This window comes from Panthera tigris, chromosome A3 (genome assembly GCF_018350195.1).
Source record: "Panthera tigris isolate Pti1 chromosome A3, P.tigris_Pti1_mat1.1, whole genome shotgun sequence".
In the NCBI taxonomy this organism is placed as follows: domain Eukaryota; kingdom Metazoa; phylum Chordata; class Mammalia; order Carnivora; family Felidae; genus Panthera; species Panthera tigris.
In genome coordinates, this window is record NC_056662.1 from 85846612 (window position 1) to 85872411 (window position 25800).

At 39.2% G+C, this 25800-nt stretch overlaps 1 protein-coding gene across 1 annotated transcript in view; it reads right to left on the reverse strand.

Annotated features, from left to right (window-relative positions):
• GFPT1 (glutamine--fructose-6-phosphate transaminase 1) overlaps positions 1-25041 on the reverse strand; it is a 55884-nt gene extending 30843 nt beyond the window's left edge. The window contains exons 1-8 of the mRNA XM_042981616.1: positions 24862-25041; positions 14632-14739; positions 12400-12507; positions 8290-8415; positions 5254-5312; positions 3550-3684; positions 1583-1644; positions 918-997 (exon numbers count right to left, since the gene is read on the reverse strand). Coding sequence (XP_042837550.1) covers positions 918-997; positions 1583-1644; positions 3550-3684; positions 5254-5312; positions 8290-8415; positions 12400-12507; positions 14632-14739; positions 24862-24868 — 685 coding nt within the window. The 5' untranslated portion in view covers positions 24869-25041. The remainder of the gene's footprint in view (positions 1-917; positions 998-1582; positions 1645-3549; positions 3685-5253; positions 5313-8289; positions 8416-12399; positions 12508-14631; positions 14740-24861) is intronic.
• Between the last annotated feature and the right edge of the window lie 759 nt (positions 25042-25800).

Here is a 25800-nt window from a genome sequence, read left to right on the forward strand (position 1 = left end):
TAATATGGGTTTCAATTCTCTGAATTTACCACTCCCTATCTTTTACATGGAAAGCTTTTAATAAGTAAATGAAAAGAGCATGCCATTTTGGGGGTCTAATTATATCAATAAAATGATCCATAGTTTGTATGGCTGAAAGTCCTATAAAAAAATAATAAACTTCAAACATAAACAATAAAAAAGACTCCAATTTCAAACAAAGCAATCAAGATGTTGAATACAAATCTAAAAGTAAAGTGTCATGCATAAAATAAAGACCATTTAAACATAATTTTATGAGAAGTTAGGATACAGTATTCAAATAACTACCAATGAATTCGATCTACAATAGCCTAACATACAATGCTCTTTTCTCAATGTAAGCATACTTATAATAATGTATCTTACATGATTTCAACTTAAAACAAAAAAATAAATTTTATAATTTCAATCTCAGAAATTTTAAAGAAACAAATTATTAAAAGCAGTTTTCTAAATGCCAAAAGCAGACAGACAAAATATACTCTGCAAATTAGAAAAATGTCAAAATATGTTTCCCCATTAAAAAAAGCACATTTTTAGAGGCCCAGCACATTCATTCACTCCAAGAACAAAGAATTAGTAAAGAAAGAACAAAAGAGGTAAGATTCCTCCCCATCCATGCAGAGTGCATTTCCCACCTCTTTCTCCCTGTGATCCCCACCGTGAGAATTTTGATCCAATCTGAGTCCTAGCTAAGGATATACAACAGAAAAAAATTCTACTCGTCAGAGAAATTACAACAACAAATCCTTTTCATGTCTAGACAGAACTACATATACATATGTGTGGATCTAACCAAAGAGGCATTCATTTCAATTTAATGGAAACAATTCTTTATATCTACTGCACTCAATTTATACAGTTTCCTCATGGCATTATGTAAGATTAATTTTTACCTGTTCTGTAGAGAATCGGAATGTGATCAGTAGAGAGTTTATGTTCACTTCGTACACCAATCAAGAGAGGGCTACCTCGTCTGTTGGTGCAAATTAAGACAGAATTAAGCCATTTTCATAAATAATGCAGTGATACAAATTTTAATGAGCCAACATTCTTCAAATAATGTTGAAGACTTCAGGTATAACAAAAGCACAGCATAAACAGAATTTGCAAATATTAGGGCTTCTCACTGTTCTAAAAAGAACATCATGATCAGGCCTAACTAAATATCCTGACAAATGTAGTGATAGTACAATTCTCTAGGAATCTGTTTAGGATGTATGCTTCCAAAAAATATGGAGAAAGTTAAAGTCGGGGGCCTGAAATTAGAGAATATTCAATATCCAAATTCACAAAGTAACCACAGTGTCCCACTAGAGACAAAAGGCCAGTTATAAATGCCAAAATATATTTGCTTTGTGAAGGGGTTGTGTGAAATGGAAGAGTGGTGAAAAATGGATAAGGAAGGGCATATGAAAATAAACAGCGACATATGGCATGCAGATCTAGGAAAGGGCAAGTCTTTACAGTAAAGGTTAACCATCATGTACAGAGAATACACTTATAATTCAAATGTTTCAAAATGCATACAATCATTAGTCATTATTAAATCTGCACGTACCTTGTGCCAACTGCTTGGCCAGGAAAATGAACACTCTTAAATACCAGTGCAAAAGCACCTTCCTATAAAGGAAAAAAAATACATTAGCAATATTTATTACCATCAATTACCAAAATGTGAAATGCCTAAAACATACTGGCTTCAGCACAGAAATTTTTTGTTCACATGCTGCTCTTTTTAAAGTTAAAAACAAGTCTAAATTTTAGGTAGACACTCATTCCTGAGCTTTGGTGTATCCAAGACACTTTTTAACCAAGCCCACTCTTGAAATACACTCAGTAGATAGTAGCTCCAAAACAGACTATTACTTAAAACACTATTTTAACACGCTGCCAACACTTTTCAATAGATACATCCTATCTCGGATGTTAGAGTGCAAAGAAGAGAGAATTAGAAAAGACCCCTAGCTCAATATCCAAAAACATTCTCTGGTCCAGTGATTTTATACCACTGTTAACCTCCATGCTTGTTGACCTTGTTACTAGAGATAAAAATATACACAACCACAATCATTAACATGCACACCATACCACTCCCTCAATCCAATCTCCTCAGGGACAGGACCTAAGGAATTCAGGAGTGAATAAAGAAGGAACAAGAGGTAGGAGAGATAAGGGACCACCACAGAACACAAACTGGGTTATATAATGAATAGAAACAAGAAAAGGCTGGAAAGGCACAGTACTCTGTCTTGAGTAAAGAGAAGGAACAAGCCTCTATTTTCTCCATCTTCCTGACTCCTCCTTTTGTTGCAGACATCATAAGATTTGGGTAGAAGGAGGAAGTGAGGGCTGGACCTTCAGAGAGAAGTGAAGGGCTTTTAAATGAGAAAGCTAGAGTTATGAGTGGGGAGGACAGTAATCCCTATGCCTTTGGATTTTTGTGGGTCTCCAATATCCTTAATCTTTAACTAGGACAACTGAAACGGGATCAAAAAGAATGCCATTTTTTTTTTTCTTAAGCTGGGAAATACTTTTCTATAGTGTTACAAGGCCAAGGAAAAATCCCCATAAGGAAAAACACAGAATTGACTATACTGGCTCAGAGACATGCAGACATTATACCAGAACAGAGTGTGCATTTCACCAAAGCTACCCTTGTGCTAAGTTACTGACTGAGAAGAACATTTGAGTGAGTAGGAAGAAAGTGATGAACCCCTGAATGCATCTATTGTGTACATGTTTGTGTGGTATCTATGGGTTCATGTGTTTTTAGAAAAACTCCTTGATTTTGGATTATTTTTAATTCTCATGATACAAACTACTGAAAAAGTAGAGTTTTAAGTGTGTGGGAAGGGAGTGGTCAGTCAGAGTCTCTCGAAATTATTCAAGTTGAAGAGCACCTTCGGTGGCTCAGTCAGTTAAGTGTCTGACTTTTGATCTCGGCTCAGGACATGATCTCATGGTTCGTTGAGATCAAGCCCCATGTTGGGCTCTGCGATGACAGTGGAACCTGCTTGGGATTCTCTATCTCCATTCTCTCTGTGCCTCTCTCTCTCTCAAAATAAATAAACTTTAAAAAAGAAACAAAAAACATTCTCAAGTTGAATAGTAATATATATATGGGAAATAAAAGCCAAAAATACTTAAAAATTAGCACAGTTCCTGCTTATCTTAAGAGTTTGTGATAATGTTGGCGATAATCTTAAAAAGCATGGTTTAGGGGCGTCCAACTCTTGATTTTGGCTCAGGTCATGACCTCACTGTTTGTTGAGATAGAGCCCCGCATTGGGCTTTGTGCTCATAGCACAGAGCCTGTTTGGGATTCTCTTCCCTCTCTCTCTGTCCCTCTCCTGAGCTTACTCTCTCTCTCCTCGCTCTCTCAAAATAAATAAACAAATACATTTTTTAAAAAACTTAAAACTTATAGTTTAGGAGCACCTCACTGGATCAGTCTGTAGAGCATACGACTCTTGATCTAGGGATTATAGTTAAAGCCATCTTAAAGAAAAAAGTGTGGTTTAATACCAATTGTTGGATAACTCTCTCCACCAACGTAGTAAAACTGATATCTTGACTTTCCCGGTTGTCATACATGTACTTAACAAGCTTGGCAATTGTCTCTGTGTCTGTTTCAGATTCAAAATCATAGCCTTTGCTTTCCTGTAATTAGAAAGGAAAAAAATTGACACATTTAAGAAAATGTTCATGATATCCAAATCTATTCTACAGAATTTTTTTCCTCAAAAATTTCACTAACCAACTTCTAATATTTTTTGACCACCATTTCCCATTATCCATTGTTCAAAATGAAGGTCACCATCTAAGTGTAGCAAACCCAAAATAGTGAAGTATTTTGTGCAACTGAATATGTGCTTTTAATTATATATACTTATAGATGCCACTATAAATTAAGAAAATTATAGGGGCACCCAGGTGGCCAGTTAAGCTTCCGACTCTTGATTTCGGCTCAGGTCGTGATCTCACGGTTCACGAGATTGAGCCCCACATCAGGCTCCGCACTGTTAGATTCTCTTTCGATTTTCTCTCTCCCCTGCTCCTGCTCTCTCAAAATAATTTTTGAGATTTTAAATAATTAAATAATTTTAAATAACTTCAATTTTATATAATTAAATTTTAAATAATTAAAATATTATGGAATATATAACATCCACAAAACAATAATTCCATAATGAATATAATGATTCTTTCTTGGGTAATGATACCACACTATCCAATACAATAGCCATTAGCTATACGTGGCTATTTAAATTTAAACTGATTCAAATGAGGGGTGCACGGTGGCTCAGTCAACTGAGCTTCTGACTTTGGCTCAGGTCATGACCTCACAGTTCATGGGTTCCAGCCCCATGTCGGGCTCTGAGCTGACAGCTCAGAACTGTCCTCGGATACTCTGTCTCCCTCTCTACCCCTCCCTCCCTCGCTCTCTCTCTCTCTCCCTCAAAAATAAACATTAAAAAAAATTTTTTTAACTGATTAAAATGAAGTAACATTTTAAATTTGGATCTTCAGTCATACCAGCTCAATAACCACATGTGGACAGTGGCTACTACACTGGACAGCTCAGATACAGGCTTCTAACACTGCAGAAAAGTTCAACTGGACAGCCCCAAGAGGCACTCATGAACATATTATATCATCATGATATATTATCATGATATATCATCATCATGAACAATATTATATAGTACATGGCTATTTAGGGCATAGAACCTTCATTTAATCTGTCCTAATTCTTCTTATATACCCTGAAGCTTTTAAAAATGCCAAACAACGGGGCACTTGGGTAGCTCAGTCGGTTAAGCATCTGACTTCGGCTCAGGTCATGATCTCACAGTTTGTGAGTTTGAGCCCCACATCAGGCTCTGTGCTGACAGCTCAAAACCCGGAGCCTGCTTTGCATTCTGTGTGTCTCTCTCTCTGCCCCTTCCCCTGTCTCTCGTGCTCTCTCTCTCTCTCTAAAATAAACACTGAAAAAAAAAATACATAAATAAAATAATTATTTTTAAAGTAATTATTTGTAAAGCAATTATTTGTCATTCACATAAGAAACAAAAATATTCCATATCACAAAGAAAAGTCCAGTAAGCCACCAAACCCTTGTAACCATCTTGGGAATTACTTGATCATACCTAGATGGTGCTGCTGCAACCCCAACCAATAAACTCACTGCTCTCAAAGCCTGGTGTCTTTTCAAGTTACTTTACTTACCAAAAACTTTTTCAAGTCTTTGTAGTTGGTGATAATTCCATTGTGAATAACAATAAATTCTAAAAGAGATAAAAAGTATTGATGATAAAAAATTACAGGTCTAGTAAACACTATCAACAGCCACAACTATCAAGCCACATGCTAGAATTCCAGGTGTAATCAAGTATCTTCTACTTTTCATTATCAGATTATCCTTGAGTAGATCAGCAGCATTATTTACGTGGTTTAGTGGAAGCACACGGTGCTAGAGAAGTGGATACAGAGTATCCAGTATAGAATATAATAAACTGGGGTCTAGAGACATCAATTTCATTTGTGGCTAAACTACTAATCTAATCTCACCCTATGAAAGGGGTAAATTTACTAGGGTTTCTTCATTTGCAAAACAAAAAGGTGACCAATACAACTATTATTTTCGCTTCTTTGTTCATTCATTCTTATGCATAAAAAATTCCTAAATTTAAAGAGAAAGACTTTCAAACTAAAACAATTACCTGATTTACATTAAATGAGCTTAAGAACTGAAGTTAAAGAATAAGAAAAACCAGCTATCCTGAGCATGCAGCTTGCTTGGGATTCATTCTTCCCCATTCTCCCCCAATCTGCCCCTCTCCCTGGCACATGCTCTCCTCTCTCTCTCTCTCTCTCTCTCTCTCTCTCAAAATAAAAATAAATTTTTAATTAAAAAAGAAAAAAGAAAGATCAGCTATCCAGATCTATAGTATTTTTCACTATTTCACTCAGACTATTGTCTGAGATCCAGACAATTCTTAAAATGTCAGATAAATTAATGTTAAAACAGCATTCCAAGATCAAATACATATGTGGCAGGATAATTTTCATCTTCTTGATTAGAGGAGTTGGCAATATTTATAGCCCTCAACAGTGTATGTAAAGACCACTAATATGGATTTTTATTTAAAATTCTTAAAAATTATTCTTTAAAATTAGAATACTGGGGCATCTGGCTGGCTCATTGCTAGAGCATGTGACTCTTGACCTCAGGGTCATGAGTTCAAGCTCCAAATTGGGCATGGAGGCTACTTAAAACAAAAAACAATCGTAAAATTAGAATACTAAACTATCAAAATGTTTTTAAATATACTTAAAGATCTGACATTTGGGGCTGATATTAAATGAGCTTGAATTAAATTAATTACAAATCAAATAATACACATTTTTCACTAGATTTTTAAGTGAAAAAAGATACCACCAAATGATACTACAAAAATAAATCTAAGAAAAACATTTTATTGCTGGAACACAGAATCATAAATAGCTGACTGCTAGATACAAAGCCCTAAAGCTCAAGCCCCGCCTTGGGCTCTGTGCTGACAGCTCGGAGCCTGGAGTCTAGAGCCTGCTTCGGATTCTGTCTCCCTCTCTCTCTGCCCCTCCCCTGCTCTTGCTCTCTCTCCCTCTCTCTCTCTCAGAAATAAAATAAACATTAAAAAAAATTTTTTTAAGGACTAAAAAATGTGTTAAATGGTTATCTACAGATAAGGAATAAGGATGAGGAAATACGATACAAATTAGACTTCTTTTAATATGACTTGTTTTATTGATATGACTTCAGAATTATGCACATAGTTCGAAATAAAATTAATTTTTAAAGATGGTCAATCCCTAAAAATTAAAATAAAACATATCAACATAATGTATCTGATTATACCACGACCACAGAGAATTATTCCAAGTGACTCGAAAATACAGTAATTTGATTATATATTTCTAAAGAGATACACTCTAAGGACAAAAATACTAACAAAAAATTAACAAAGAACAGTAAACATACTTATGGTGTTGGTATTAGGATTCCATTGTATGTAGATGACATAATAAATCAAATAAGTTATGTTGCAGGTGTTAAGAATGGAGTTTTTAGGTGTGATCGGAAGGAAATCTATCAGAGCAAGGAGGTCAAGTAAAAACCTTCCAGCGTTGGATGTGAATAGGAAGTGTTAGTGTAATATTATGCCGTGTTTTATCTTTAAACTTCCACATGCACGCACCCACCCACAGAGCTATGTCCACCTAAAAGGCCTAGGTGCATGAGCACTTCTAATAAGCACCTGGTTTCTAGTCTTTATATACCATTTCCACTAAAAGGAACTAAGGGTCCTTAGAGAAATGGCTGATTCCAAGTCTGGGGCAAAATTAGATGAACCTGAAACATCTCAACCTACCAGAAAATAACAAAGACTGTTAAGCCTACTGGTGTCATGTCAAAAGGACTCAGGAACCAACCTAAATTAGCTCCAAAGGCCAAAGTTGGGAAAATTTGTACATCAATATACATTATTACTTCCGTGTTTTTAAAAAATGCAATATTTTAAATCTGAGTTTATAATAATAAAAAGAAATTCGTTTATCTTAGAACATGAGAACCACTTCATCTTTGAAAAATGGTAAAGTGAAAATATCAAATATTTATCCTGTCTCTCGTATATAATCTGTAACTCTGGGTAACTGAGCAGTTGATATGGAGAAGTTTCTTTTTATAGAAGTATTTGAGATAAGTGAAAAATGAATGACAGTATTTGACTATCACCATTTTATAAATCCCTAAAGCAATAATTAATGTTGGCAATGATCTATGGCCACTAATACAAACAGAAAAATGCCTAAACATTATATACCTCCACATGTAAATCAATAACATACCAATTTATAGTCAATAGAAGGGGCAGAGAAACATGTTAAATGACACCATGGGATGCATACAAATAGCAAGATCTAGACTGCAGGAAACTCTACAGGACAAACAACACAGTAAACTGCAAGGGAAAGGGAGAGAAAGGGAGAACTGCCAAAATAATCTGAGTGGAGGAATATAGAGAAGTAGAACTGATTTTGTATTGATAAATGTTAAAGCTGGGTAACAGATACATCAGGTTCTACATACCGTCTACTTCTGATTATGTCCGAAACTTTCCAGATTAAAAAAAAATTAAAATAATGAAAACATAAGAGTCTTCATTCTCCCATTAGCCATCTCTCTATAATCATTCCAAAGCATGCAGAATGTGTCCATACCATTATTTTTATCAGAGCGCTGGGGATGGCTATTGACAGGATTGGGTTCTCCATGTGTTGCCCAACGGGTATGAGCTATTCCAAGGTGTACATCAAATTCTATATCCAAATCCATATCCTGTTGCTCTGAAGAATATAAAATGAAAAATTCCAATATTAAATCATGCTGTAGAGATAATGCTAGAATCTATATTTAAATATAATTATTACAGGACACCTGGGTGGCTCAGTTGGTTAAGCATCTAACTTCAGCTCAGGTCATGATCTCGAAGTCTGTGGGTTTGAGCCCTGCTTGGGCTCTGTGCTGACAGCTGAAGCCTGGAGCCTGCTTCAGATTCTTTCTCCCTCTCTCTGCCCTTCCCCTGCTTGTGCACTCACTCTCTCCTTCCCTCTCTATCTGTCAAAAACAAAGAAACATTGGGGCGGCTGGGTGGCTCAGTCAGTTAAGCGTCCAACTTTGGCTCAGGTCATGATATCACGGTTTGTGAGTTAGAGCCCCATGTCAGGCTCTGTGCTGACAGCTCAGAACCTGGATTCTGCTTTGAAGTCTGTGTCTCCCTCTCTCTCTCTGCCCCTCCCCCGCTCATGCTCAGTCTCTCTCTCACTCTCTCAAAAATACACATTTAAAAAAAATTTTTTTTTTAAAAAAGAAGAGCAAACTGCTCAGAAGTCTCAAATAGAAAAGTCATGCATTTTACTTTAGCAGTCTTTGTGGTTTTTATACTGGCTAATCAGGAGTCCTTTTAAAACACAAATCTGACCAGGAAACAACACTTAAAATCCTTGAACAGATTTCCATTGCTTAAAAAGTGGTCTGCATCCCTAGCTACCCATTTCAATCATCTTAAACCTGGTCACAGGGATTTATAAAACGATCCTCAAATTCTAACATGGAACCAGAGAGCCATTTTCTCACAAGATAAAGTCCCAGTACCTTTCCATGGGATACAAGGCCCTTCACCATCTGGCCCCTACTTACCTTTACATTCTCATTCTCTCCACCCCTCTACAATTACACATCAAAGCTCTCAATACATCTTTTACAAATAACAACAGCTACCATTTACTGAAAACTTACTTGATGCTAGATACTAACAACTTCTCATCACTCTATCCCTATCAATATGACCCAAGCAACCACCAACCAAACTCCTTCAACAGAATTCTAACTGGTCTCCCGATGTCCAATTTTCCTTTGTACAATCTAGTCTGCACACTAACCAAAGTGACCCCGTTAAATCATGTCAATACCCTATGCAAAATTTTCTGATGGTTTCCCATGGCATATGTAGTAAAATCCATCATTCTTAAGACCCTATATGACCTAGCCCTCAGTCACCTCTCCAGCTCATCTCGTGCCACTCTCCCCGTCACTGGCTAGCCCACTGACTTTCAGCCCACATAGAGTCTTTGCACTTGGTGTTCCTTCTGCCTAAAATCTCCCGCCTTCACACAATAATGTGGTCTCTGCTCAAATGTCACCTCTACTGTATTTTCTCCTCACAGCACCTATCACTACCTAACATTATATATTTGTTTGTTGTCTGGCCATCTCACTAGACAGTAAGTCCCACTGAGCCAAGGAGTCTGCCTATCTTGTTCTCTACTGTGTCATCAAGGCCTAGCACAATGGCTAGAATATAGTAAGCACTCAAGAAGAATTCATTTTGTTACTGAATCCTCATAATGCTCTACTAGGTACTACTGTCCCCATTTTATAAAGAAACTGAGGCTCTAAGAGGTCAGAGAACCTGCCCTAGGTCATAGCTAATAGGAAGCAGAAACAGGATTGGAACCCAAGTCTGGATGACATCCAGAGATAACGAATGTTAACATATAGCCATTCGTGCTTTACATCTCATGATGTAAAATGTAAAATAATCTTAAATTTTTATCACGTCCTAGAATAACAGCCTTCTTTCGCCACCAAATCTCACCGCCTTTACTATCGACACCACCTAATGACAGCACCTACTCTCTATGACAGTACTTACTCCTGTGTTTCAATTTCCTCATCTACAAAATGAAGATGATAGTTTTACCTACTTCATGGGTTATACTAAGCACTAGTAAGGCACTCAGTGGAATGTCTGGGACACACCAATAATAAATGTTATCTATTACTATTGAAGTCAGAAGTTGCTGATAACCAATCTAATGGCCTTTTCTGAAATGACTTCCTTTCTCTTTTGTCTTAACGGGTCAAAAACTGAAACTTGCTACAAGTAACAAGGTGAATACCATAAACATCCAAATACCCACCCCCAGAGTTAACAAATGTTAACGTCTAACCATTTGTGGTCTAGATTTTTTTAAGATCTAAAATGTAAAAAAATGCAATTGGTGCCTCCTTCATGCCCTGGCCCCATCCCATTCCTCCCCAGGGAATTCTCAGGTTAATGGAGCACTCCTCCACCTGTGCCTTTGTACGTCTAATAGAGACAGTAACATGTGTCCACAAATGATAGTATTCTTTTGTTTTTTAAATGGTACTAACTTTACACATCTCTAACGATGCTTTTTCCATTTTTTCACTCAACATTAGGTTCCCACAACCTATCCATGTTCCCATATGCAGAACCAGATCCAGTATACTCCTTTCAAAAGCTACATGTGTTCATTCACTATACCACATACAACTTAGTCTCCTGCTGTCTTACTGGTAGACATTTAGATTGTTTCTCCATTTTGCTGCAATGAATCTTGTCCTATCTCCTTATCCATAGAGTTTCAAGTATACGCCCAAGAATGGAAGCACTTGGTCACAGGGTATAGGCATCTCCATTTAGATACTGCCAGCTTCCTCTCCAAAGTGATTTATCAGTTACAAATTCCCCAGCAATGTCTGCAAGTTCCCAATCCTCCACTCTCTTTCTGACTTTCCTTCGGGAGGTGGCAAGTCTCAATATGCTGTTATACAAAAATGGTGATTCTGGTCACAATCTGCCTTCCAGCCTCCCACACTCAACTACCTATAATGTAGAGTGAAAGGACCATTCCATCAAATTTGGCTTCCCTATTCTTACCTTTGCCGACACTCTTCTATTCAGAAGGTCCTCCCTTCTCACCCTCTTTGCCCACATAGAATCAGTAGGCATTCCTTATATATCCCAAGTCTCTCCAACAGTGCCCAACTTCAAGTGGGACCTAGCTCTCCCCTGAATCCTTAAGCAATTTGTTTGTTCTCTCCTATGGAAACTATATAATCAGCCTGGTATACAGGTACACACAGTAGACCGAATAGTTATACTATAGTTTTTGAAGTATAGTTATTTGGGTGCCTGCCTCATCCCTAAACTAATCTTACCCACAATACATGCAACGTAAGTATTGATCTAATTTGTTAAACAAGTACTACAAGGCTAAATGTTTGGCTTATGTGGAAAAAAAAGTGACTAAGTCTATCGTTCTCCTCTTCTACCTGCACTCCTTTATCATGACATCCATTTGAGCAGGTACATAAAAAACCTACTGCTTCCTGGGGTTTGTGGAAGATTTTTTTTAATGTTTTTTTTTTTTTTTTCCAATTTACTTCAAAGCTTTCGTTTTGTTTTGAAGTTTCCTGTGAAAAATTAAAATGTTTAAGCATAATGTTATGAACTACATATTGAGAAGTATATCCTCTTTAATGCAGCATGTATCTCTGGGCAACTACTTTATACCAGGGAAGTAAGAAAATCTGAAAGAAAACATGATAGTTACCTAATTATAGCAGACCTACTAAAAAGGGCAACATCCAGACTGACTATAAGTCCAAACTAGGCATTTACTCCAAAGTGAAGACACTAGAATAAGTGCACCACTAAAAATACCTTTGCCCTATGAAAGGCCTTCCTCAGGGATGGTGGTTCCTTCATTTTCAGATACTGAGCTTGCTGTGAACACAATGTACCTAGCTAATTTCCTCCCCTAGTTACTATGGTCATTTTTGAAGCTAAGGTATACTGCACACTAGCAAAGATAATAACAAAACTACTTTTCTTCCCTTCCTTCCACTTTAAACATCACTTTTCTTAAATGAACCCTAAATATGGAAAGGGAATTTGTTAGGAGAGGGAGAAGGAAACAAAGGGAGGGGAGAGGGGACAAAATTCAAACTAAGTACATTACTGTGAACTTCTTCATCCAGTGCCTTAACTTTCCCTTTCTTCTTAATGAGCTGGATCTTGCAGGCATTGGCTTCCCAATCCTTGTCATTGCCTCCATCAACTCCCACACCTAAATCATCGAGAGGCAGAAAAGCTAGATTTAGAAACTTAGATTATCATCGTGAGACACAACTTTTAATTACAAATTATTTTTTCATCTAATTCATTTGTTCATCAATTCACATTTACTGAAAACCTATTATATGTCAAGAAACATGATAGCTGCTAGAAACAAAAATGAAATTAATTCAATTTTTATCTTCAAATTTCTAATGGGTCTACTCAGAAGAGAGGGAACAAATCATTACAATACAGTGTGGGTTTGGATTATATGATACAAGTACCACAGATTGGGGGGAAAAATAAAAGCACTATAGTTTGGGTGGCACCCTGAGCACCATGGAGAAACCCAGAAGATCGGCACCTACCTCAGAAGCAAAATACACAAGGACAATCAGGGAACACATTCCTCGAAATTCTACTTAAGTTTCTAAAGAATTTGAAAAAGTTACCCAAAGGTACTAAAAAAGCATGGAGTATTTTTAAGTAGAGAAACTAAAAATGTTTAGAAGACTCTCTTTGGAAACGGAGTAGACTGAAAGGGAGGAACAGCTGTCAGAAGATGATAGCTACAGGAAAGCAAAAGTGAGGAGGCCCTGAACCAAACAGTGGTGATGAAGACAGAGATCAGTGATACTGAGGGTAGAACTGGCTGGATGCAATGTGAGAAGGCAGGCTGGGTCTGGGATACCTTCTAGGCTCACAGGACTTGTTGAATGATTGCTGATAAAAGGAATACAGAAAGAACAGCGTGGGGAGTATGTTCATTTCACTTCTGGGCATGCAAAGTTTATAATATCATGGTTTATCCAGGAAGAAAATTCTAAGAGGCAACTGGAAATACATGTCTGCAGCTTGGGAAATACATGTGGGTTATTCATCATCAACATATGGGAGGCTGATGAAGTCAGAGCTCACCCATGACGATACAAAGTAAGAAAAATGGGCGTAGGAAAGAATCTTAAGGAACATTAATATTTAAGCAAAGGTGGAAGAAAAGGAGCCCTCAAAGCAAACAAAAGAACCAGCATATTAAGAAGAGAATATGTGTTATCCAAAAGCTAAGGAAGGAGAGAATTTTATGAACAAAAGAGCTGAGGAATTCACTTTCTATTAACTGAGGAAGTTATGGGAAGTAAGTGCCCATTACATTCGGCAATGTCAAAGGTACAGAAAAGGCTTAACATAGCAAGCCTGACACCGCTTTACACCGCTTTCCTTAGAAAGGTCTGCCTGCAAAGTTGGCCCTTGGCTGGCATCTGGGAACCTGGGATTTCAGGAGGGTTACCTAACTGATAAAGAATGGTTTACTGCATCTTATTAACTGCAAACAATGTGGCTTATACTGAACATCTGATTCCACTCTGGGAGTCTAGAATTGTGGTATGTGTTAGGCAGATGGGATCTACGCGAGCAGCCTCAAATAAAAGCTTGGGCACTGAGTGGTTTCAGTGATACACATTTCACAACGTTGTCACAGCTGGCTGAATTAAGTGCACAATGTGTGACTCCAACAGGAGAAAACGCTCAGCAGTTGTGCCTCATATCCTCCAGACTTCACCCCATGTGTCTTTTCTCCTTGCTGATTTTGCTCTGGATTCTCTTATTGGAATAAATCCTAGTCATGAGTACAACTATATGCTGAGTCCTCCTTGGGAGGTGGTCTTGGGGACCCCTAACATGGTTAAGGAAAGGAGCCAGAATACACCATTAAGCTGACAAAAAGGTATTTTTATTTGCTTTGCCATTTATTTAAGGTGGAAGAATCTCAGGCAAGTTTATATGCCAAGAGCAGGGAATCCTTAGAGAAAAAGAAATTAAAGTTACAAGAAAGAAAAAAGATAATTTATAAAGTAAGGCCTTCAAGAACTTTGTTCTACCATGAACATGCCTCAGGTGATTTATGTTTTTATAGTAACAGTCTCAACAAAGGAAGATATCCATAAGAAGTAATATAAATGGTAATACTGTTGAAATTACATGAATAAACCCTTTGAACATAATAAAAGATAAAAATTCTTTTTATGTTTACTCAAAAATAAACATTACTAAAGAATCTAGGCAACAAACAAAACCTCTTTATATAGATTCAAGAATCATGTAGAACCTATAATATTTTTTTAAAAGGAAATACCAGCAGAATCATATCCTCTGTACTCCAGTCTCTGAAGGCCTTTGATTAGGGTCTCCAAGATTTCTCGTCTTGTGCGAGGAACATGGTAGTTTAAGTAAGCAAATATACCTGCAAATGAACAAATATTTAATAAAAAATTTGACTAATGAAACAAAATCGACACAATTATGACAAAATCTTCATCTGCATAATTATGTCTAAGATGTGCAGAAATATGAAGCTAGAGTCATCTTTAAAAAAGAGAGGCACATGGGTGGCTCAGTTGGTTAAGCGTCCAATTCTTGATTTTGGCTCAGGTCATGATCTCACGGTTTGTGGGTGCCAGCCCCATCAGTCTCTGTGCTGACAGGGTGGAGCCTGCTTGGGATTCTCTCTCTCCCTCTCTCTCTGCCCCTCCCCTGCTCACACTCTCTCTCAAAGATAAATAAATAAACTTAAAAAAAAATTTTAGATTAATCAACAAATTCATGGTTTATGTCCTATATATTGAGCATTGTTTAAAACATTTTCTGAAATATTTTAAGCAACACATGGACCCTACAAAACTATATAGATGGAATAATTTTTCTTATAGCCAATGATCCTGGTATCAATATCAGTAACAATAAACAACTTATAAATATCAAAGATGTGAAAAATAAAACCTAAATAATTTAATAATAGGGAAAAATGGACTAAGATATTTCCTTAAGAGAAAATGGCTGGAATCTTTTGTTCACCAGATACTACCAAAGATAAACAACTATTACGGTACATGTTAACACCTACTGAGAATTCACAAAAAAAGGAGTACTTATTTGGAAAAAACAAAATTAGAATAAAAAGGACTAGTACAATGCGAACTGAACCAGAAAAGAAAACAAGCAGTAGAACATAGGTAAAGGAAGTCTACATTAAAAATAATTCTTTAGGGGCCTCTGGGTGGCTCAGTCAGTTAGGCATCCGACTCCAGCTCAGGTCATCATCTCATGAGTTTGAGCCCTGCGTCAGACTCTGTGCTGACAGCTCGGAGCTTGGAGCCTGCTTCGGATTCTGTGTCTCCCTCTCTCTCTGCCCTTCCCCTGCTCACGCTGTCCCTCTCACTCTTAAAAATAAATACACATTAAAAATTTTTTTTTTAATTTTTATATGCTTATTCACTTTTTAAAAAAAAATTTAATGTTTATTTGAGAGAGAGAGAGAGAGAGAGAGCAAGCACATGAGCAGGACAGGGCCAGAAAGAGGGAGACAGAGGATCTGAAGCAGGTTTTGCACCGTGAGCGCAGAGCCCAACTCGGGGCCTGAACTCACAAACCATGAGGTCATGACCTGAGCCAAAACCAAAAGTCAACCACTTATCCAACTGGCCACCCAGGGGCCCCCATTTATTCTTTTCTGAGAGACAGAGCATGAGTGGGGGAGGGGCACAGAGAGAGGGAGACATAGAATCTGAAGCAGGCTCCAGGATCTGAGCTGTCAGCACAGAGCCTGACGCGGGGCTCGAACGCATGAACCCGTGAGATCATGTCCCGAGTCAAAGTCTGACACTCAAACGACTGAGCCACCCAGGCGCACCAGAAGTCCACATTTTAAAAACAGCAGCATGAGGAATGCCAACCACATCTCATATTTGATTGTTCTGTCTCAAAAGTCTCTCTGAATCCAGAATGGTCTCCCCTACTGCCCTGTCTTCCCCCCAGACACCAACTTACTGGCAAGCTGAGGCCAATTTTCTTGTTGAATGTCTCACCTTCTGGCTGTGTCTAATTGCTTAAGCTAGAAAGAATCTAACCAATTCCTCTATTCCTTGTAGTTCCTGTAGATTGGGAGACAGATCTAAAGACTTGATTGAGTTAGGTTAAAATTTGAGGGCAAGAATTACTCACAATGTACGTATGTATTTTATACTGTCCGTAGGTCCCTTATTAGTGATGTTAAGATTGTCACTAGTAAAGACAATCAGATCATCTAGCCTATCATATTCTGAAAGCATCTTCAGAATACTTTTCAGGGCTTTAGATATTGACAGCACTGATTTTAAGACATTCATGTTCTCTTTCTTCGTGATCTATATAATAATGGAGCACTTCCCAATCAGTGGCATCTTAAATTCAATAAAATACTACATATCGTGTTCCAATTCAAAACCTGCTTTTTCCTTGAGAGGAAGCACTACTATTATCGGTAATTATCACTGTCATTTTGGAGCTCACTTTTGGAACAAAGAAAAGAAGACGAGGCATAGAGGAAGAAGTCAGAGCAACATTTCTCCATACACAACCAGGCAGGAATTGAAAGGAAGAAAAGGACAACGTATGTAGAAAAGTTTTCTAAGATCAAAGTAACAGAGCTGGAAAAAGAAAACACAGAGGGGAGGGGATTAATCTAAGTCATCCGTGCTTAGAGAAATGAAAGATAAAAGAGACTGAACCTGTCAATTTTACAGACCAGCCCCTCGCCAGGACTCCTGGCCCGAGACAAGTGCACCTGCTGGCATTGGTGGGTTATGTGTACTCATGGGGTAGCTGGGAAAATATAATGGCAAATAACCAGTCAATCAGGCATACAGGACATGTTCGCAAGGGAGGATTCATAACTCAAAATGGTGCTTATTCGCATAGAAATCACTAGAATGAGCCCCATTTCAGGTCTTTGACTTGTCTTCTCAAACCTCCCACAAACAGTTCTACTTTAGATTAACTACTAAAAGCCTAAAAATCAACTCTCCACTACTCTTTGGTAACTGCTTCAATACCACACACACTAGTTTTATGGAGCACAGATTTTCCTCTCCTATTATCACCATGTGCTTCCCAAGTATAAGTTTTCTTATTTATTAATGGAATATTCTTGAAATAAATATCCCCCTAAATGGAGTGGATGCTTGCACCTACAGGGATCATTCTTGGAAAATTGCAACTTAAAGTCAATGACATAAAAGTACTAATGAGCACCCTGCTTAACAAAATATTCAGATGCAACCTGGGTCACAGACACACTTGGTTGAAAGGCTGTTAAACGGTACTGAAATGAAAACTGAATGCAACTTAGTTGACTAATTAAATTATTAAAGTTCCTATGCCTGGCTGAATTTATGTCCTTATAAATGAGAATACTTTGACATGTTTTTTCCCTTGACACCTTCAATATTTTGAGACTTCAGACAGTATAATTTACCAGTGATAACTGTTCAAATTCATTCTCTAAATTGTATACTTTCTGTATCAAAATCCATCTGCAATGCCACTTAACTTTCATTTTGAAAGTTATAATCCATTCATAATCATCATTAAAGATTCAAAGTACACAAATGCTACAGGATAAATTGTGTATATCCATACAAGGGAGCTATCCACTGTTAATCCCATACAAACTGTCTGAATCCTTCAGCTATGAACCTCTGTATATGTACAGTCCTTTAGCTATACATATATAAAACTAGATGTACATAGCTTTAAAGGGCACTTCTTTAACACATAAATGTGACGACTCTATATATACTGTTTCTTAGGATGTTGGCTATCTTTTTATGTCAGTATATACGCATCTACCCTATTCTATTTAATGGCTGCACACTACTCCCTAATAGATTTATTTTACCTAATCATTTCCCTCCTGGTTGAGGTTTTTCTGATTCTTCAGTTACAAATAATGCTGCAATTAAACATACACATCAACTTGATGCTTGTCATAAAACATATTCAGCACTATAATCACAGAGGCACACTCTACAGGTAAGAGTCCTTTAAAAGAGGAAATATTTGAGATAACATTTTCTACAATCCTGAAAACACCAAGAAAAAATTATAACATATAGAGTGACAAAATGAGGAATTTCAATTAGTAGTGCTTTTTAAGTGTTTAAAATCTTTTCCCTATTTACAAAAATGCTGGTTCAAGTATCCCCAACTTTGTTGTAAATACACACTGCCGCTGGAAGGAGCTCTGTGTAACACTTCTCTCTTACACATTTAACACTCTGGAACTCAAAGCACTGTTTAAACCCTGACATCTCTAATCACACACTCCCTCACAGCCTACCTATGGCATCATCTTTCTGGAAAAAAAGCACGTACTTCCTGCCCGCAAACCGTCCAACATTCCATCCCTCCCGCTTCTGTCTAACCAATCCCATCAGACCACAATTTTTCATCATCCTGACAACCAGCCCCTCTGGGCCCACTGTGTTCTAACTCCGGAGTCCCCGAGCAGGCCTACAGCAGAGTCCATCCGCTTCAGGTCCATCCATTTCAGGCCCACTTCTGTAGGGGCCCTCCCAACTGCTGGCCAACCCTGTTAATTCACTGCTGGTCCAACTTTCAAACTTCTCCAGATATTATCCTAAAGCTTAGAATCTAGACTATTCTCCTATCCCCATTTCTCTTCCCGCTTTCTTCCTCAATTTTTAGTAGATCCTCACCTACAGAATTGAAGCTTTCATCTTCATCTTAACAGTATATACTCTCTTATCCTTCCTACATTGTTCGACACGCCAGAGGCTGTTCACCTTATCAACTTACTAGGGATATGGATACAGTCTGGTGAGAGAGAGATCCACACCCTCCCCTGGGTTTTCAAGGACCAGCAAGAGCTCATCAGACACGGCTGCAACATCTTCACTTTCCCAGGCACAGGTCCCCCCCTCATGGCAAACCCACTCCAAGGTGCCTTATTCCTCTATTTGAGCTCAAAATAGAGAAACATTTCCCATACTACTCCCTGAAAGCCAGTTTCTCCTACCTGTTATAACTCTTGATAAGCGATTCCTCAACTTTCTACATACAGAACTTTTTATTAACATCAAAATATTTTGAGGACCCTACATAATAGTGGGTTGAATTTTTATTATCCAATGATGTAGAACATCTTTTGTACAATTTTATAGAAAAGGCTTAAAGTATGAATTAAGCAGTGAACGCCCTGTAGTAACTTCACAGTTTACAGGTCAAGAACCACCGCGCTAGAACTCAACTCTTCAACTCTATCAGGGGACCTCAGTTCCACAATACTCCCACCTCCTCAATACAAACTCAGATCCCTCTGCCTTCATACATGCAAGTTTTCTAATAATTTCTTTAGAGCCAAATACAATTTCTCTCTGTAATATTAAACATGAATGACATTCTTCTTGTTTTGCAGACTCTGTCCAAGTCAATACACTACTTTGGAACTCTTCAGCCTCTAAATATGGTTTTTGGCCCTTTTTCCTAGAATTTTTATTTCTTCTTTCAAACCCCATGGCAACAGTTCTCAACCTATTTCTGACTCCATTCACTGTTGGGTAAATGCCATCAATGAGATCTCTCACAGCCTACCAGCTGGCACTATTCCTCAACATAAAATTACTGCTCCTGTGGTGCCTGGCTGCCTCAGTCGATAGGGCATGTGACTCTTGATTTGAGGATTGTAAATTGGAGCCCCACGTTGGGTACAGAGATTACTTAAAAAAAAAAAAAAAAAAAGAGTACTGCCCCATTACCTGAAACATTCTTGGCCTAACTAGTCTCTGAATTTCTATTCATTCCACTCGTAGTCTATAACATGGTAATGAATGATGAACAAAAAATGCCTGGTATCATCCACACCTGTTGCATTCCTTGTATTGCACTGGTGTATTCACTGTTTCTTCCAATCCAACAGCAATTCCTTGAAGGCAATTCCCTTATTTTAGTCATCTCTCTGAAGGGCACAGCACCAAGTATAAAGCCATCACTTTAAATATCTTCTAATGCTTTCTAGGTACTTGAAACATACAGTCAAAAATTCCCAAACCACAGAAAAAGAACACCATTTTGCAGGATGCTAAATAGGGACAAAGTGAAAGAAATGTTCCATAATTAAAGGTTTAAGAAATACTGGGTTCAAGTTAACAGGTTTATTTCTAGAACTTTCTAGAAACTTTAATCTTGCTAATTGTGACTCTCCAAAAGCCGAATTTCCCACACTTGTGTTATAAAACTCTCCCACCTTCTATTGCTCATAACCAGCACCTATTAACTTCTCCCTTCCAGAGAACACAACTGAGGAAATACTTACTAAGCAATTAATCATTTTCTTTCACAACTACTTTATATCCAGTATAATTTCTAAGAATATATTAATAGTACTGGTTCTATGATTTACCCTAGCGGCCAGTCTCAGCATCCCTCAATTACTTCCAAAGCTTTTAGTATAAATGCAAAAATCTTTCTTTTAATGTTTATGGTGGGGGGGGGGGGAGGAGAGAGAGAGAGAGAGCGCGCGCGCGCGCGCATGCACGCACATAGAGGGAAAAAGAATCCCAAGCAGGCTCCTCGCTGTCAGTGCAGAGCCCAATCTCATGAACTATGAGATCATGAGCTGAGCCAATACAAAGAGTCGGACGCTTAACCAACTGAGCCACGCAGGCACCCCAATTACAAAAATCTTTTTAAGGAGGCATTTCAGGATACTTTTATTTCTTTCTAAGGTATTTTTTAGGTAACCTCTATACCCAATGTGGGCCTTGAACTCATAACCCCGAGATCAAAAGTTATATGCTCTACCAACTGAGCCAGCCAGGCACCCCAAGGATTTAAATTATAAGCTCCCTTACTGCGTCTAAATAGGGCCTCATTTACAAAATTCCATTTATATACACCACTGGATCAGAAGGGTATTCCTGCTCTTTCAGGGACAACGTCTAGAGGTATTCAGAACGGTCCTGCCTTTGACATAGCGCTATAGGCTATTCTATATAACACAGCCTCTTAACAATGCTAGGCTATCCCAAACCCCTGGTAATATAACTGTTTACCTTTATACCAAGGAGGTTGGAAAAGCCCCAAAATCCACATGTGGTGTGTGCCAAGGCCAACTTTGAGGAGTCTGTGCTGTGAGACCTATAGTTCTTAAAGATTGTCTAAAATGAAAAAAACATGTCAGCGGAGACTGTGGTGATTCCATGTGTGCTGTGTCAGTGACTGGATCAAGCATGCTTTCCTTACTGAGGAGAATACTGTTTTGAAAGCGCGAAAGGAACAAAGAGAGTCAGAAAACTAAATTAAGAAATGCAGTTTTGAGGGGGGCCTGGGTGGCTCAATTGGCTGAGCTTCCATCTTCAGCTCAGGTCATGATCTCATGGTTCGTGCGTTCAAGACCCACATCGGGCTCTGTGCTGACAGCTCAGAGCCTGGAGCCTGCTTCGGATTCTGTGTCTCTCCCTCTCTCTGCCCCTCCTCTGCTCACATTCTATCTCTCTCTCCCTCAAAAAATAAACATTAAAAAAAAGAAAGAAAGAAATGCAGTTTTTATTAATAAAAAAACCAGGCGCCTGGGTGGTTCAGTCGGTTAAGCATCAGACTCTTGACTTCAGCTCAGGTCATGATCTCATGAAAGGTAAGATTGAGCCCACGCTGAGCTCTGCACTGACAGCACGGAGACTGCTTGGGAGTCTCTCTCTGCCCCTCCCCTTCATTCTTGTTCTCAAAATAAATAAACATTTTAAAAAATGTATTAAAAACCTTTTTTAAAAAAGAAAAGAAAAAGAACAGTATTACCCTACATTTATAAAAAAACAACAGCAAATCTGCTAAAAGTTAGGGGTAGCTTAAGTGACTTTCCATCTCTCACCAAAACAAAAGGTAGTACAAATAAAAAGGGACAAAATGGGGGCGGCTGGGTGGCTCAGTCGGTTAAGCGTCCGACTTCAGCTCAGGTCACGATCTCGCGGTCTGTGAGTTCGAGCCCCGCGTCGGGCTCAGGGCTGATGGCTCAGAGCCTGGAGCCTGCTTCCGATTCTGTGTCTCCCTCTCTCTCTGACCCTCCCCCGTTCATGCTCTGTCTCTCTCTGTCTCAAAAACAAACTTAAAAAAATATTAAAAAAAAAAAAAAAGGACAAAATGTATTCTAAGAACCAAGAATAAGAAGACAAAATAAATTTGGAAAACAGGCACACTATTCTCTAGGAGATTCACAACACTTAATAGCCCACTAAAGGTTCCAAGAAACTCTCCAATAAAAACAGCCAGTTCAACACTGTTTAATCTATTGCTTACCTCATTTACTTGACCATAGAATCTTTTTTTTCCTGAGCAACACTATTAACATCCCAACACAAGCTGGTAAACATTATGACAGTCTTATCAGTACATCTGATTGGAAAAAGCGTATCACAAAATCTTCATTCTTCTGCTTCAACATTTTACAGTGTTGAAACAAAATAATCTTTTGGGAAAACTAGGCAGCAGGTAATCAGAAGGTAAAACTATGAGTGGGGGGATGGGTAAAATAGGTACTGGAGATTAAGGAGGGTACCCGTCTGTGATGAGCACTGGGTGATGTATGGAATTGTTGAATCACTATATCGTACAGCTGGAACTAATATAATACTGTATATTAACTGTACTGGAATTAAAATAACATGGAAAAAAGAAACTTCTAAATTTTCCCATCTAATTTCATTCCCACTCACTTCCTCTGTCTAGAAATTTTATTTCAATGATTGAGATGCGGGAAGAATATAAAGACCATGTCTTAACAGTTCAGTTTAGAATTTACATTAAAAAGGAAATACATTCTGAACCTCGTTCCTAGAATCATGCAAAACTCTGTTCTGGGTTACAAGGAGGACCTTAGAAATGCTTCCAATACTACTTTTTGTTGTTGTTGTTTTAATATGAAATTTGTCAAATTGGTTTCCATACAATAAACCAATTGGAGCATCCCAACAGGTACCCTCCTCAATGCCAATCACCCACTTTCCCCTCCCACCCATCCCCCCAAAATACTACTTCTTTACAACCCATCGGTTTCCTCAACAGTAAAACTCTATGGAATGGGGATGTTGGCTGTGTGAAAACTCTTACTTATCTAGTCTCCACCCTCACAGCCTCACCCTTATCTGAACCTTTCTAAAGCAAATCTGACTTTTTCTTTTATGGTACTCCGACTCCCTTTTTTCCTGGAACAAGGCGACCCGCAAGCAGAAAGCCTGGTACTTAACTAGGCTCACACCCCATCATTCAGGAAAAGTCATCTTGGGGATTAGCCAGTTTTGCAAATTCACTACTTCACAACTACAAACTAATGTGTTTTTCAAAGCCACTCTACTAATCAGACATAACAAAAAAGTCAGCTCCAGTCCAATAATTTCAGAAACTATTTATAGATGTTTCTGTTTTTGAGGTTTTTTTTAAATCTACTCTAAACCTGCTCCTTATTTTCAGAAGCTGAAATTAGCATAAAGTTAAATACAGGAAAAATATAAACTAATGAGTACAAGCTACCTCCTCTAGGGTATTCTTCCAAAAGGCTATAAAGAATAAGTTTCCCAGATAGCTTCAATTCTATTACAATTCTACTTCCCTTCTTAAAAAAGCACTCCTTCTTCCAGGGATAAGGTTAGTTGTAAATTTCAATGAAAGAGGTAAGAATACAATTATTTTTACTGACAATGGCCAAGTTAATACCTATTTGAGTGCTTATCAATCATTTCAGATATAATTCTGACAGTTCCCTTTACTACCAGTTTTAGGTGACAATAAAACTACTAAGTCTCAAAACATAGCATAAAAGGACCTATGTTTTAACTGCTCTTGATAAAACATTTATTAAATGTGCACCAACACTGTTCATAGGTAAGTGTTTTAAATGGGTGCAAATGCACGTGATAAAGCATGTTATGGTCACTTTCAGGTCTCTTCCACTAGAGGATTAGGTCTAAGCCCATTCACCAACTTATTGATTAGCAATGGTTTCTGTTGAGACAGGGAGTAGCAGGAAGTAAGACTGTGTATTATAATGCCATTGTCCTAGCTCTAGCTATGTATAGTTCTGTCTTCTACTGGGCCTGCCCGAAAGAAAGCAACTAAAAATAAATGTATTTAAAAGATAAATCCTAGAAGAATGTAAGATAAGTTCGAGAGATCTCACCTGATGTTCCACAGGTTGCCTCACTCACCTGATGTACTCTTTTGAAGGCAAACCCCTCCACACTTCAGTTCCCTCTGCCCTCTCTCCTTTTCCAAGACATTTATCTACCTTCTGTTTCCCTTCTCCGCGCAAAACCGGTCCCTTTGGCCCCCCAGATCCCCTCTAGGGCCCGCCCTCCTCTCAGGTGCCCTACTAGGTCCACCACCCCCACCCCCGCTCGCACAGGCCGGCCTCCGCACCCAGCACCCAGACTTCACACCCTCCCCACTCCGGCTCCCGCCAGCGCCTCCGGCCTCGGCTGCGCCCGCACCGCACCCCAGCACCGCCCCGCAACACGCCCCCCGCCCGCAGCCCCCTTACCGCACATGATGCAGAAGGCACGGTCCGCAGGCGAGCGGCGAGCGGCTGGCGAGGTCAGGTGCGTACACAGGAGCCTCGGGGGCGATCGGCGAGCTTGGGGATCGGGGGCACGCGAACACGACTCCCTCGGGGATGCGACGGCCGAGGCAACGACAGCCTTCTCGGCCTCCCGGGCTCGCCAGCAACTGCCGACGGGCCCCGCCCCTCGGCGCGCACCGCGCCGCCGCCGCCGCCTCCCGCGAATCCCATTGGGCCGCGTCCGCGCCGCTCACGCGTAGCTCCCGCCTCCCCGCGCCGCCCCGCCCCGCCCCCGAGCCCACGCAGGCGCTGGCCTGCTGGCGGCGAAGACGTGGCACCAGCCAGCGGCCGCATCCGCTTGGAGTTCCTTGAGCCGCCTGGCCCCCAGGCGAGCAGCTGGAGGAACCACGCTGTGGGGGAGGCAGAAACTCGGTGGCTGGCAGGGAAAGACGGGCGTTAAGGAAACAGGATGGAATTGTTAGCAAAGCAAATAGCCTTGGAGCACGCTCCCAATGCAGCCCAAGGCCCCAGGCTCCGGCACCCCACGAAGCGGCGGAAAAAGGAGGAAGAAAGCGGGAGGCCTGAAAAAAGGGATCCTGAGGGACAAATAAACAAGTCAGGATGGAAAAGGAACATAAGGCTGCAGAAAAATCGCAAAGAAAATTGAGCGAAGTAGGGAGGAAAGGTATCAAAATTCTTGATGCAAAGCGCCATTCAGGTTTGGCCAGTCTTTCGGGTGACAGGCAATTCAGTTACCTATTTAAGCTCTATGTAATATGCTTGGCCTCTAAACGCCCTCCTCACCCTATCCTCACCCTCATCCATTGCCTCCCTAACCCCCAGTTTTTTTGCAGAGGGGGTAGGGTGGGGAAATGTAAGGCAAAACGATACAACACTGCTCCTGGACTTATGAAACTCTGC